General features: G+C 57.5%; 1 protein-coding gene across 2 annotated transcripts in view; it reads left to right on the top strand.

The window, feature by feature from the left end:
• PLXND1 (plexin D1) overlaps positions 1-14,296 on the top strand; it is a 57,229-nt gene that overhangs the window by 16,993 nt on the left and 25,940 nt on the right. For both annotated transcript variants that reach the window (XM_059161812.1, XM_059161811.1), the window contains exons 2-9: positions 955-1,131; positions 3,823-3,954; positions 4,216-4,316; positions 4,415-4,544; positions 5,976-6,153; positions 6,272-6,380; positions 7,046-7,148; positions 13,106-13,207. In XM_059161812.1, the coding sequence (XP_059017795.1) occupies positions 955-1,131; positions 3,823-3,954; positions 4,216-4,316; positions 4,415-4,544; positions 5,976-6,153; positions 6,272-6,380; positions 7,046-7,148; positions 13,106-13,207 (1,032 nt within the window). The remainder of the gene's footprint in view (positions 1-954; positions 1,132-3,822; positions 3,955-4,215; positions 4,317-4,414; positions 4,545-5,975; positions 6,154-6,271; positions 6,381-7,045; positions 7,149-13,105; positions 13,208-14,296) is intronic.

The following is a 14,296-nucleotide window of genomic DNA, read 5'->3' as shown; positions in this document are numbered from 1 at the left end:
TGCTCAGTCCTGCAGGACCCTGAGGCCGTGTATCCCTGTTCACTCTTCTAAACCATCCTCCTGTCTGCATCCTTGTGGATTTGCACAATTATCTTCTCAAAGGTGCTTCCTGGAGGTCTGTTTTGCATTTTTGTGCAAATTGCAGAAGGAACCTTGCCACAAGACCCAGGGAAGGGCAGGGATGAGTCCAGGGAATGGTTGGGAGCTGGGGTCACTAGCTCCATTTGTCTCATCCCAACATGTGGTGGGACTGATCTGCCACTTGGGGTGGCACTGAGCTGATGCGGATGGCAGGGCTGGGCACTCGGACACACCTTGCCTTGGTCTACCCATCTGTAATGTGGGCAGATGTAGGGAGTATATGCTTGTGGGAGAAAGGGAAGACCTCGGCGTGGGGAGGCCTTAGTCTGGGGTCTGGTGAGCCACTGGGAATTTGGATGGTGGTGCTGGGGTCAGAGCAGGGGACCCGAGAAACTCCGGGGTCCTGGGGAACCCCGCAGCCAAGATAGGAGGGACATTCTTGGATAGCAGGTAAGCTCGGGAGGCCTCGGGAGGTCTGGTGTGGGCTCCTCTGCTCTGCCTGGCTATGACCAGCCAGGAGGGACAACTCCAAGTCCATGAGGGTGTGTGGGCCTCACCCTGTCCTTACCTCCCTGGCCTCCTGTCCTTGTCCCACTGCCAGCTCTTCTTGCCTCCATCATATAACTTTTCCTGTACGCTGTGTACCTACCTGAAACACCATGTCTTTGGCGCAGCTCTGTGACGAACGCTGAGGTCAGGGGTCAGCCTGTGGTCAGGGATGGGGTCCTGCTTGTGTTTGGGCCTCAGCCCCAACCTGGGCATATAAAGCAGCGCAGGACTTTAAAGCTCTGATGCCGAGGCCTGACCTCCAGTGTGGGCAGGGAGCCAGAGAAGGTTCTAGAGCCAAGGTCTGACATCCTGCTTCTCTTCCAGCTGCAGCCAGAGCAACTGGACTGTGGGGCTGCCCACCTGCAGCACCCATTGTCCATCCTGCAGCCCCTGAAGGCCACGCCTGTGTTTCGAGCCCCAGGCCTCTCCTCCGTAGCTGTGGCCACGGTCAGCAACTACACCGTGGTCTTCCTGGGCACTGTCAGTGGGCGGCTGCTCAAGGTAGGGCTGGGGGCCAGGACTAGGGAGGCTGAAGGGGTGGAGGAGGTGAGGGGAGGCTGAGTCTGGGGAGGGTGTACACATGGCCTGTACAGGCCCGAGATAAGACTTCATTCTCTCCGGTTTGCCTAGCACCTTACAGTTTACAAAGCATTTTCCACATCCATTTCTTCTACTCTTGCTTATAACAAGAAGCACCCTGTCCTGCAGAGGAGGGAAACCAGGCCTGAGAGAGGCCTTTCTCCTGGGTCTCTAGGACTCGGGCTTTGAAGCAGAGACCAGAGTCTCTGGATTCTGCCACTTGCTGGCTGCTTGACCTTGGACAGTGCACTTTCTCCCTCTGGGCCTCAGTTTCCCCATCTGTGGAGGGCTGTAAGCCCTGCCTCTGGAGACTGTTGTTGGGCTCTGACAGGGGAAGGCTGCAGCCCGGCAAGCGGGGGCTCTCGCTGCCATTTCCTCCCCCACCCCGCTGGCCTCCCTCCGAAGTTTCCCCCTCCCCTCAGCCGCCCCCATCAAGATGACTGGTTTCTGGAGGTAGTGATTCCTGGAGCTGGGGAAAGGTGAGAGGACTCTTACCATTGTGGACTGGGAAGGACTTTCCTGGGCCCCCAGGTGAGGGGCTGGGCCAGCTTCCTCCTGGCCCCCTCCCAACCCCTGCCTGTCAGGAAAGTCGGCCGCCTGGCCCAGTTCCAGGGTGTACCAGGCCCTGGCCTAATTGACTCAGATCCGATAACTTAATTCCCTCAGCTGCCCAGGCGGACGCCATGGGCCAGGGGGTGGGCTGGGGATAGGAGCCCTGGCTGCCTGGTCCCCGGACCCCAGCTGGTCCCCTAGCAGGGGTGAGGAAGGTGCCTGGTATAGGAGCAGGGAGGTGGTGGGGGGCATCCTCCTCAGCCTTTGAAGCCGCATTGGTGGTCCTTAGACCATGGGACTCATGTTTAGGGGGTCAGATACTTGAATGGAGATCCTGGCTCTCCTGGCCCCTGGAGTGTGGCCTGGGGGTGGTTGCTTATCACCCTGAGCCTCCATCTCCTCCTCTGTCATGGGGGAAATTAGCTGGACCATCCCAGACTGTGGGTCAGAGTCTGCGGTCCCCTGTGAGGGAGGTAGTGCCAGGATTCCCATTTCACAGATGAGAACACTGCCCCAAAGTCACACAGTGAGAGCTGGTTGAAGTCAGGGCCAGCTGACCAGGAGCCCAGCATGTGATCCCTTGACCCAGACCTCTTTACCTACCACCTTATCCTGTGCGCGGTCTTTTACCAGCGCTTCCCGGCTCTCGGCTTCAATCGTAGCACCCGGCCCCGGCTCTATAGCACAGTAGGTGCTCAGTAGACCTTTGAAGGAGTGGAAATAAGCTGAGTGTCTGCTGGGTGCCTGAGGAGAAGGTCAGAGACTGAGCTGGGGCCCTGCCTGCCTGGGCAGAATCCACCAAGAGGTCCCCCAGGATGGGCTATAGCTCGGGGGCTGAAACCCAGGCTGGGGGAGCCTGGGAAGAGAGTAATTTCAATTTGGTGTGTGGAGGGCATTTGAGAAGCTCTTCTGGAGGAGGCACCAGGAAGACGGATCTTCGCTGAAGGGGAAGGAAGGGAAACACTCCAGCAGGGAGCACAGTGTGCATGAAGGCCTAGAGGCCAGAACGCTAGAGTTGGGTTGAGTCGGTGGAAATGAACCTGGTGGAATAAGCTGGGGTTGCTTGTTAGGGCCTTGAATGCCAGAACTAGTTTATTCTATAAGCAGGAAGGAGCTACCAGAAGTTAGGCACCCACAGAGGAGGGCCAGGCAGTAGGAGTCCCCTGGCAGCTGGCCCAGGGAGGCTTCTAGACTGCTGGTCCCAGCTTGGCCCAGCAGGGCCTACAACAAAGCAGCATGCTGGGAATGTGAGGGGCCAGCAGAAAAAGAACAAGGCTGGATGCAGCTCTGGTGGGTGCTCTGCTCTCAGGAGGACACGCAGGGGGCTCTCAGAAGCAGAGGACCTTTCAGGCCTCCACTAGTCCTGGTCTTCCTCCTGCCAGGACTCTGGACCCCACCCCTTCACCTCATCCTTAGACTGTGGGGTCAGACAGGCCTGGGCTTGGGTTGTACCCCTGAAGTGTCTTCATTATATGACTCTCACCAAGTCTGTAGCCTCTCTGGGCCTTGGTCTCCTCATCTGTGAAATGGGTATAAGAGGGGAAGGATGAGAAGTGTGGCCCCATCAGCACTTTGCAGGCATCTTCTCTGTGTGTGCTCACCACAGTCATGAGGGGCAGATGCCATCATGAGTCCCGTTAGGTCAGGAAGCTGTGGCTGTGAACGAGGGGAGTGACGACTTGTACATGTGCACAGCTTGTGAATGTCAAAGCCAGAATTCAAACCCACGTCCCTGCTCTTAGGCGTGATGCCAGACAGCCTCCCAGAGAATCTTTTGTAAACTGTAAAGTGTCTATGTATTCACACGGTGGGATGTGTTGGGGAACATCATTCAGGGAGGGAGTTCCTGGTGGGGGCCCAGCAGAGGCATGCGTGTTGAGGTCTGACCCACAGCTCTCCCTCGCATGTCCGTGATTTCCCACCTGGGAAGGCCGGAAAGAGGATGAGGCTGAGACCCCAAGCCTGGGTCGAGTCCCCACCCGCAGGCGCATGTCCCTCGCCATGGGCCCTGTCGTGGTGCACCAGAGTCCCCCTGACACCCTGCTGCCCCCCCCACCCCAGATCAACCTGAATGAGAGCATGCAGGTGGTGAGCCGGCGGGTGGTGACGGTGGCCTATGGGGAGCCCGTGCACCATGTCATGCAGTTCGACCCAGCAGACCCCGGTTACCTTTATCTGATGACATCCCACCAGGTAAGGCCAGAGCCCCAGCCTGACAGGGTCCCCAGACACCCAAGCTTTCTTCCTCTCTTCTGCCCAGCAGGAGCACCTTCTGTCATCCAGCCCCTTTGTCAGCTAGCCCTTCCCCTCCCAGTGTGGTCGTCACCTCTGCAGGGGAAGCCCTGTGGCCCCACATGCTCCATGTTACAGCCTTGAGCCTCAGTTTCCCCAGCTTCTCAGGACCCTGGCCGTGGCTGGTGCCCCACGGAGCTGGGCCCTCACCTCTGCCTCCAGATGGCCCGGGTGAAGGTTGCTGCCTGTGCCGTGCATGCCACCTGTGGGGACTGCGTGGGGGCCGCCGATGCCTACTGTGGCTGGTGTGCACTGGAGACACGGTGAGCCTCCCTGGGGCAGAGGCTGTGCCTGGGGGCCACGGCAGGGTGGGAGGGGAGAGGAGCCCCCTGGGGGCCTGACTTGTGCCCTGCCGCTCCAGGTGCACCCTGCAGCAGGACTGTGCCAACTCCGACCAGCCACATTTCTGGACCAGTGCCAGCGAGGGCCCCGGCCGCTGTCCCACCATGACAGTCCTGCCTGCAGAGATCGACGTGCACCAGGAGTACCCAGTGAGTCATGGGGGAGCCGGCTCTCAGCTCGGGGGCAACATGGGGTGGGAAGCCACCTTTCACCTGGCCCCCAAGTCCCCCAAGGTAGAGACTCCTGCTCATGGTGCCCCAAGGACCCCAGGGCAAATAATGAGAATGACTTGGGCTCTGCCGAGTGCTCACTGAATGTCAGCACTCGCTCTGCACGTGATGTTCCCCTCTGTCAGGCTTCCCACAACTCTGTGCACGTGAGGAAATTGAGGCACAGAGAGGGAAAATGACTTGTTCACCGTTTTACAGCTAGGGACTAGGGGACCTAGGATTTGAACTCAAGTGGGTGGGCTTTGGAGTCTCAGGAGGGAGGGATCAGGTTGGAGAGTAGAAGGAGAGTGAGTCCCCAACCCCCACCTCTTCCCGGCCCCAGTATGGGGAGAGGGCAGAGGGGCCACCAAGTGCCAGGGCACTATTTCTTGCTCTCGGAAACCGATGAATCTACAGTCTGGAGGCAAGTGACTCCCTTCCCCGCCTGGGCCGGGAAGGCCTAGAGACGCTCCAGCCACCTCCCACCCATCCCAGGCAGTATGGCATGGGGGTGGGGGCAGGAAGGGACAGACAGGCCTGGGTCCCCCTCGGCCCTGCCCTCAGTGACTTCTCTGAGGCTGGTATCCTACATCCATCAACAGATGGTTCTAAACGGCCAGGGGCCTGGGGCTCCTCTGCAGCCCTCTCCCCATCATTCTCTGTTAGAGTTTTTCACATGCTTTATCTCATCAGGCAGACTGGGCATAGGCTTTTCCATCCATCCATCCATCTAGTCATTCATTCATGTATTCATTCATCAAATGTCTTCTTGAGCACCTACTATATGCTAAGTGCAGTTCTGGACTCTGGGGATGCAGCGTTGAGTAAGACAAAGACCCGGCCCCTGATGGGCTGACAAGCTTGTTGGGGGTGAGGGAGTAGGCAAGATAGGCTGTCAAGACAGTGAGAAGTACGATGTTGGGAAAGGAAGCAGAAGAGAGGAGTGGGGAACGAGTGGAGGAACGTTGACATTTTAGACCAGGTTGGAGCTGGCCTCATACAGCGAATGTTGCCTTTGAGCAAAGATATGAAGTAGGTGAGTCAGGTGGGTCTCCCGGAAGAGCATTCCGAGTGAAGGGAACTTACCAGGTGGTGAGAACAGATTGGTAGGTTTAAGAGACTCTCAGGGGAGTGGGTCAGAGGAGTCTCGGGGACCAGATCTTGCAAAGCCTCCTGGACTGTTATCAGGTGGTCCGTTTCATTGTGCAGTTGGGAAAACTGAGGCCTAGGGAGCCCGAGGTAGATATAGCCCTCTGGTCTAGAGTCCTGGCCCCCTGTCCTCACTTCTCCCAGGATTGTTGAGGTAGGAGTGGGGCCATGAGGGGGAAGGCCTGCTCCCCGCTTCCCTTGCTGAGGGGCCCTGGCCCCTAGGGCATGATCCTGCAGATCTCAGGTAGCCTGCCCAGCCTCAGCGGCATGGAGATGGCCTGTGACTATGGCAACGACATCCGCACCGTGGCCCGGGTCCCAGGCCCTGCCTTTGGCCACCAGATCGCCTACTGCAACCTCCTGCCAAGGGCCCAGTTCCCGCCGTTCCCGCCCCAGCAGGGTAAGCACCTTGCTCACTGGGTGGTGTCCTGACGGCATAGCCTGTGAGGTTGGTGGAGACCCCAGACCCCTTTGTCCTCTCCCTGGTACCCCCGGTCCATTTCCCCGGTCCATTCTAGATCACGTGATTGTTGAGATGTCTGTGAGGGTCAACGGGCGGCATATCGTCAGAGCCAATTTCACCATCTACGACTGTGGCCGCGTTGGACAAGTGTATCCCCATGCTGCGTGAGTGGGTCAGGCGCGTGCCCCTGGGCAGTAGGCAGGGGCACGGGGTGGGGGGTGGAGTCTCTGCTATCAGGAAGACCCTTGGAAGAAAAATGGTGTCCTGGAGGCAGATAGGATCCTTGCTTGTTTACTTGCCAGCTCATTTACCACCTGCAAACCCTTGCCTGGCTTCTGTGGGCACTCAGGCTGCAGGGGCAGAGAGAAGGGCTTTCACCACACTTACTTTAATCTCCTAAAGGCCCTGCTTGTCTCTTTGCTCCTTGCATACCTCTTGCAGCGGGGAGCTCACTATCTTAGAGTGCCTAAGCCCCTGATGATGCAGAAGACCTTTCCCGGGACGCCTGGGTGGCTCAGTTGGTTAAGCAGCTGCCTTCGGCTCAGGTCATGATCCCAGCGTCCTGGGATCGAGTCCCACATCAGGCTCCTTGCTCGGCGGGAAACCTGCTTCTCCCTCTGCCTCTGCCTGCCATTCTGTCTGCCTGTGCTCGCTCTCTCCCCTCTCTCTCTCTCTGATAAATAAATAAAATCTTTAAAAAAAAAAAAAAAAAAAAAAAAGACGACCTTTCCCTTCTGCGTTGGGATCTGCCTCTTGGGTCCCAGTTCCCGGGGGCAAGGGTGAAGTGAGGGTGGGGAGCTGAGTGTGTGAGGGGTCCCTTGTCTTCCAGCTGCACCAGCTGCCTGTCGGCACAGTGGCCTTGTTTCTGGTGCACCCAGCAGCATGCCTGTGTCTCCAACCAGTCACGGTGTGAGGCCTCACCAAATCCCACGGTAAGTCAGGCCTGAGGGGGATCCCCCCTGCCTCTTTCATTACCGTTTTTTTTTTAATATGTTGAGAACATTTCCACGTCATTAAATTTTCTTCCTGGCACTAGATCTAACAGCTGTGCTGGGTTCATCACATAACAGCACATTTAACCAATCCCCTATTGTTGGATATACGGATCACTTCCCGTTTCTTCTTGTGTTCTAAAATAGCCCAGGCATGGTGTGTGTCCTTGATTAATCCCTGGAGGCCAGTTCTAGAAATGGCACTTCGGGGGAGAAAGTGTGGCCATGATGTTTTTACACCTTTAACTCAACTGCCTCCAGAAAGTCTGAGCCTGGTTAAACTTCCACCTGGAGTAGGAGGGTCCCTTTCTGCACATTTTGCTGCTACCAGCTAGTTTGTTTCTGTTTTTGTTTTTTAAGATCTTATGTATTTGTGGGGCACCTGGATGGCTCAGTGGGTTAAAGCCTCTGCCTTCAGTTCAGGTCATGATCTCAGGGTCCTGGGATCCAGCACCGCATCGGGCTCTCTACTCAGCAGGGAGCCTGCTTCCTCCTCTCTCTGCCTGCCTCTCTGCCTACTTGTGATCTCTGTCAAATAAATAAATAAAATCTTTTAAAAAATATATTTAAAAAAGTATTTACTTGAGAGGACAGAGAGAGAAAGAGCATGAGTGAGCGTGGTAGAGGGAGTAGGACAAATAGACTCTTTGCTGAGCAGGGAGCCCAACATGGGCTCGATTCCAGGACCCTGAAGATCATGACCTGAGTGAAAGGCAGACGCTTCACTGGCTGAGCCACCCAGGCACCCCAGGACTGGCTAGTTTTAAATTTCACCTGTAACATTTTCAACAACCCTGCGGGATCCAAGGCATCTGTCCCCGAGGCCAGGAAGTACCAGACTGGGACCTCGAGTCTAAGCCCTTCTGGCTTGGAGCCCATGTTCTCCTGTCTTCCCCAGGTCAGGAGTTGGGCTGAAAGGCCCTCACCTTGGTCTCCGCATGGGTGCTGGGGACCCAAGGGCGGGTGATTCCTTGGGCAGAGAAGGTGAGCTGGCTTCAGGAACCACATGCTTCCAGGTCCAGTTGCTTCTCCCAGTCCCTTGAGCCCTGCAGCTGGCCAGGATCCAGGCCCTCCTGGGTGCTCTGGAGTGGCTGGATTGAATCAGTTGCACCGGGGTGGGCCTGGTGGGGAGAGTTGGGGGACAGGGCAAAATACAAATGAAAATGCCACATAACTCATGGCTGGTTGGTTTCTGCGGTGTTTATTCACACGGTGGCCTCCTGCCTTTGCCCAAAAAGCCTCTAAGGCCACCCCAGCCTCGGGCCAGGGATGACCAAATGGGATTCCCGAGGCTTTGGCTGGGACCATCATGCTCAGCCAGGTGGGATGGCTAGACTGGTACCAGGGTTCTGAGACCACAGCTCATGCCCTCTTTAAACTCTGTCTTGTATGAGAGCTATGAGGGGTCAGGTTAAGGCACTGAGTCCCTGCCTGAGGCTCCTCTCCAGGAAGGGGATGTTCCTGCCCCATTCTTCAGATGGTGCAACCGAAGTAGCCAGTATGGCCTTGGGAACCCTGGTTCCTAATAGGAGGAGGTCACCTTGGGCATGCCTCCCAGTGAAGCAGCCCCAGTCCCCAGAGCATCTGAAGCCCCAGCCTCTTGACTCTGGGCTCAGAGAAGCTTATCAGGAATCCTCCAAGCAGGTGCAGAGATCAGTGTGCAGGTGCAAGGGGTGGGGGCTCCATGGCCCACACCTGGAATCCTCTGGTCTCTGCACCTCCTGCCTGAGCCTCAAAACTGCTTTGCAGAAGAGTCATCAGGAGTTTAACTCAAAGGACTGACACAGTAACATGGGCCTTCTGGCACTGGGGGAGAGCTCCAGGGGTGTCCTGTGCCCAAACCATAGGGGAGGCCCCCAGGCCTCTGCAGTGAACACTAGGTTTCTGGTCCTGGCCAACCGGGACTCCTGTTCTCATTTGGGGTCCGCATGTCCCAGCCCCCAGCCAGGGCTCAGTACGGAGCAGGGACTCAGTGAATGAGAACATACAGCATATGCATTGGCAGCCGGAGTCCTGTGCTCTAATCTACAGGAGTGGTGGGGTGAGGAGGACCCCACCTTATCATGGTCTGTTCAGCATTGGTCGGGCACCCTTTGTATGCCTGAGTCTGCACGAGGCAGTGGGCAGGACCCAGTTAGACATAATTCTGCTCTCCCCATCATGAGTCAAGAGCCCAAGGTGTGTGTTGTGGCTGTGTGATCCTGGCCAAGCTACTGAATCTCTCTGTGCCTTTTCCCCCATCACCTATTTTGCTTGCTGTAAAGTTGTCCATTTTACTTCTTTAAAATGGCCCTCCTTCGCTGTGCTGGGAATCTGCAACTGCACCTGGGAGTACAGTTAGCTCCATGCGCGGCCCATTGTAGGTACTCCCTAAAAGGCCCCTGTTCTACCTAAGAGCTGGTGGCCGCTTTACTGGGTGGGCCAGAGAGCCCTTCTCTGGGAAAGGGACCTTTGTGCAGGGTCCTGACAGATGCATAGGAGCTCGCCAGCCTGGAAATGTTTCTGCAGCAGCATCTTGTAAACCAGCCCCCCCAGGTCCTCTGATCTGGGGACCAGCAACTGGGGTGGGGAGCACAGAGAGGGCCTGTCTTAGAGCATTACGATAATCTAGGAAGAGAAGAGGCAGCCCCTCCCAAGGCCTGCAGAAGGCTCTGATACTGAAGTTGGCACTTAATTACATCTCAGCCGTGCGGGCGCCATGCTTCTGGTCAGGTGGTGGGCTGGGAGGTTTGCACATCTGCCTGCGCCCCTTGAGCGCTGGGAGGAGACAGTAGGGCTTGCGCTAGGCCAGGGAGGTGTCCCTGGGGAGCTGCCAGAGGCTGAGTCTCCTGTTATTTTCCCATTCCCTAGTGGGCACCAGAAGGAGAAAGTGGAGGGGACAAGAGGTGGGAGGCCAGGCCCCTCCGGTGGCGTGGCTGCATCTGTGAACCTGAACTTCATTAGGAGCCATTGAGGAGAGTGGTTTGGTAGGGACAGGAGAGAGCTTAGGGGGCCGTGAAGGTACAGAGAGGTAGGAAGGGACCCTGTGTGGTGGATTCAAGGCCCCTGGGCCAGGCGTGTATTGGGACACCAGCTCTTGACCCTTGAGCCTGGGAGAGACGGCAAGAGAGTCTGTGAGTCCCATTGTGAGGACAGGTGAGACCCTCTGTGAACCAGCACATGCTGGGCTTCCGTCGGGGTTGGTGGTGCCTCCCAGCACTGCCGACCGAGCCTCTGTCCTTGTTCCTGGTGTCCCACCTTCTCAGCTCTGTTAGAGTGCGGGCAGTTAGCTGTGGTTTCCTGAACTTGCAGGCGGTGCCCCAGGTGGCACTCCAGCAAAGGGGAGAAGCCACCCAGTCTCTTCTTGACGTGTCCATGGCCTGGCCTGGAATGGGACAGGGAGGCCCCTGTCCTTTGGTTGCATGTGAGGAAATCCTAGTTCAAACTGGCCTTGCACCAACAGAATTAATTGACTTATGAGTGTTAAGTCTGGGGGTTGCATCACCTTCAGCTACAGCTGGACCCAGGGGTTCCCACCATGTTGTCGGGGCTCTCTGCCCCTCTGGACGGGCTCCATGCTCTGGCAGCCCTCTCTGTTGGTAGCCAAGACAGCCTCAGCAGCTCCGGGCAGGCTCCTGATTTCCTGGCAGCCCCAGAAAACAAAAAGAGCTTCTTTCTCTTATTGGTTCTATACGAGTCCCGCAGCTGACTTTTACTGGCTAAACTAGGGTCACTTACGCTCTCTGAACCAATTGCTGAGGCCAGGGCAGGCCTGGGACACCCACCTATCCCTGGGGCTGAGGAGTAGAGTCAGTCTTCCCAAACCGCAGGCCTGTGGGGGAAGTTCCCCAAAAGCCAAGCCAGACTTGGAGACAGATGGCTGGAGGCTAGTAGCAGACGCTCCAGCTGGCCCCATGGAGGGTTAGCCAACTCGCGGGGTGGGGTGGGGAGGAGGTACCGAAGGAGGGCAAAGGTGTGCCAGGACCCTTAGTCTTGATTCCACTCCATAGAATGGTTACAAACATCAAAGTGGCCATGGGATCATAGATTGGGATCAAGGAGAATGGGAGGCCCTTGGGGGTAGTCCCATGTCATTCCCTCTGGGGAGCCTCCTGTGGAAGCTGCCCCTCTGACCCTCACTCCCCAGCCCCTCCTGTCAGCCACTGACCCACTGGTGGGGTGGAGCTGGGAGGACAGAGCACAGAGCCCCCAGCCAGTTGCAAGGCAGAACTGTCAGCGGCCATGCAGACTGATTGCAAACATGTGGGTTCCATTCTCTGAAATTCCATGGGGTTTACATACGAGACTGCCAGACAGCAGCTCAGAGGGACAGAGGTTTGTGTGCGCTCCCACTGAGCTGGACACAAGCTCCTCCCTCCTGGCCCTCCAGAAACATCGCCCAGGAGGCCTCGCCCTGGCCTGGCCACGCTGCTGTTTCAGCCAAGGCCTCTGCGGTCTGCACTAGGCGCCACTCCTGGGGAAACAGACCAGTCCAGGCGAGGCTTCTGGCCTGGTGGTCAGCAAACGGTTGGGATAACCAGGAGGGCTCCGGTGCTGCCCATTCCATAAAATGGGTGCCTACCTCATAGGGCTGTTGGGAGTTAGGATTTGGTGAGTCAATACAGTGTGGAGTGCTCAGAACCAGCCAGGAGCACTGTGAGGGCTGTGTGAGCTCATGGCTTCCACTGATGCTGACATGGTGAGCACCCATTGACCTTGAGGTTCGGTGGGATGCTGGGTCCCTGGAGTGCCCTTTAAGGAGCTCCCTGTCTGATTAACAATAGGGGGAAAAGACCCCCAGGGAGGTCTCTCAAGTCTATCCCCAGAGGCCGTTGCCTTGATTGGGTGACCCCAAGGTGGACACACGTGGATCATGGTGTCCCCAAGTCTGTCCCCAACCAGACTTGGGCAGGAGGAAGGCAGAGCAGGAAGCCCTCTGGGCTGGAGAGTGATCAGGCCTTGGTGCGATGTGACTGCTGCTGGGTCCTCGGTCTTCCTCTCTCTCAGGCTTTTGGCGGTCGGGCTCGGCGTGTGAGGAGTCAGGACACAGCCCACAGGGACCCCCAGGTCGGGAGAGCCTAGTTCAGGGTGAGGACTCCAGACTTAAAGCTCAGTGAGTTCACTAAGGCAGCAGAGTGGGCACAGCCCTACCCCTGGTCTCTGCCCCTCACCCTAAGACTCAGGTTCAGGCCTGTTTCTGGCCTGGGAGGCAGCCAGTAGGAATTCAAAGACCAGCTCTGCCCTTTGAACTCAGGTATATCACCACCTGCCCTCCTTCCTTCCATCCCTTCCATTTTGGAGGTAGCTCCTGCTCTACCAGGCCTCAGTGGCTGTACTGCCCACACAGGAATGCTGATGCCCAGGCCTGCCCTGGAACTCTGGGGGCCTGGCACCTCGGCCCAGAGGCTGTGACTCTTGCCTGAGGCTATGGGGAGGGGTGTGGAACCTGGTAGCACCAGGGTCCTCAGAGCCCGTTTCCCACGGGACATCTAGAAGCCTGGAGTTTCTTTTCTCTGACTCATTTAACATGTGTGAGCCCAGAAGCCGAGTCTTAGAGAGTGGGTGCAGTCCCTCATTTTATAGTCAGAAGAGATGAGGCTCAGAGATGGGGAGGGAGGCCAGCCCCGGAGCAGCCACGGGGGCACTGGTTCCTTCACTGGGCAGTTTATTTCATTGCTCTGTGCCTCAGTTTCCTCATCTGTAAAATGGGGTCAGTAAAGTCTCCTGCCCCTATGCTTGTCTTGAGGATCAAATGAGATGGTATGTGGGAGGTGCCGCGTCACCCTCTAGGGTGGCAGCTGTTGTGAGTTTATTCCTGGTGTTTCTTACCTCGCAGGCTGGCAGGCACTTTTGCGGGGAGTCCTGTCCCTTCTGAAACGCTCCTGCGTCACCTTCTCCTCCTTGTGTTTTAACTGCAGAGCCCTCAGGACTGCCCCCAGATTTTGCCCTCAGCCCTGGCACCCGTGCCTACAGGCAGCTCCCAGAGCATCCCCGTGCGTCTGGCCAATGCTGCCTTCCAGGTAGGTGGGGGCCAGGCCCGGGCGGGGTGGGAGGCTGGGGAGAACGCGTCCTGGATGGGGACCCATACTCTGGGCCCTCCACCCACACTCTGGTTTTGTGTCTCTGAGTTTCCAGGTTCTGTCTGAGAAAGGCCCAGGGTGGTTGCAGGGGGTTGGAGGAATGAGAAGTAGGTGGTGAGGGCCCAGTCCAAGGGACGGCAGGCTGCTAACAGCTCCTGAGGGAAACTCTGGCCAGGACCCACTGTATATGGAAATGCTTTGGTGGGGGACGCCCAGACTCTCCTACCCTCCAAAGCTCTCCCAACAGAGCTGGGCCACAGCCCACAGGTGGACCTGGTCCTTTTCCGGCCCACCCTGCCCCAGGTTGAAATGTGGTTCTGGATACACTTCCTCAGTTCTGGCTGGCCTGTCTTGCCCGAAGAGTGGCCCTGTGGTGCCCCATTCCCCACTGTCCAAATGGGGAAAAGGAGACCTGGAAAGTGGAAGTAGATATACATGACGTAGGGCTGGACTTGCACCCCAGCCCTGGACTCCTGAGACAGTGCTCTTCCCTGCCATCTGCCTTCCCCTCCCCATCCCCCACATGGGGAGGAGGAGATGCAGCTCCTTTCTGGGTCCCTCCTGGAAGAGTGTCTTGGGTGGGAAGCGTTGACGAGTTCTGGAAGTGTGCCAGCCATCCCCCTCCCCAGCTCCTGGGGAGTCACCATCTGTTGCTTCCAAGGGGGAGCGGAGGCCTGTGACAGCTGTCACACGTGGGGTCCACGTGCTGGGCATCTGGGATGTGTCAGGCAGCCTCGTGGCTGGGGCCAGAGCTCTGTGGGGGGCAGGCACCCTCTGACTCCACCCTGCCACATTTGGGACAAGAAGGGGCCTGGGCTGGTGTGGAGGACAGTGCTACTCCCTGGGGTTATGGGAGCCCAGCAGGGGGAGGCCCAAGCCCTGGGTTTGGATCCTGGTTGCTGCTTCCCAGCTGGGGATCCTGGGGGACACGTGTCTACCCTCAGTGTGCCTAAGTGATCCCGGCACTCCTGGACCTGGGCCTGCTTCTAGAACATGAAGGGCAGGGTAGAGGCAAGCAGAGCCCCCTAC

Source organism: Mustela lutreola, chromosome 2 (genome assembly GCF_030435805.1).
Source record: "Mustela lutreola isolate mMusLut2 chromosome 2, mMusLut2.pri, whole genome shotgun sequence".
In the NCBI taxonomy this organism is placed as follows: Eukaryota; Metazoa; Chordata; class Mammalia; order Carnivora; family Mustelidae; genus Mustela; species Mustela lutreola.
The sequence above is the reverse complement of the archived record's forward strand: the minus strand, read 5'-3'. Positions and strand labels throughout refer to the sequence as shown.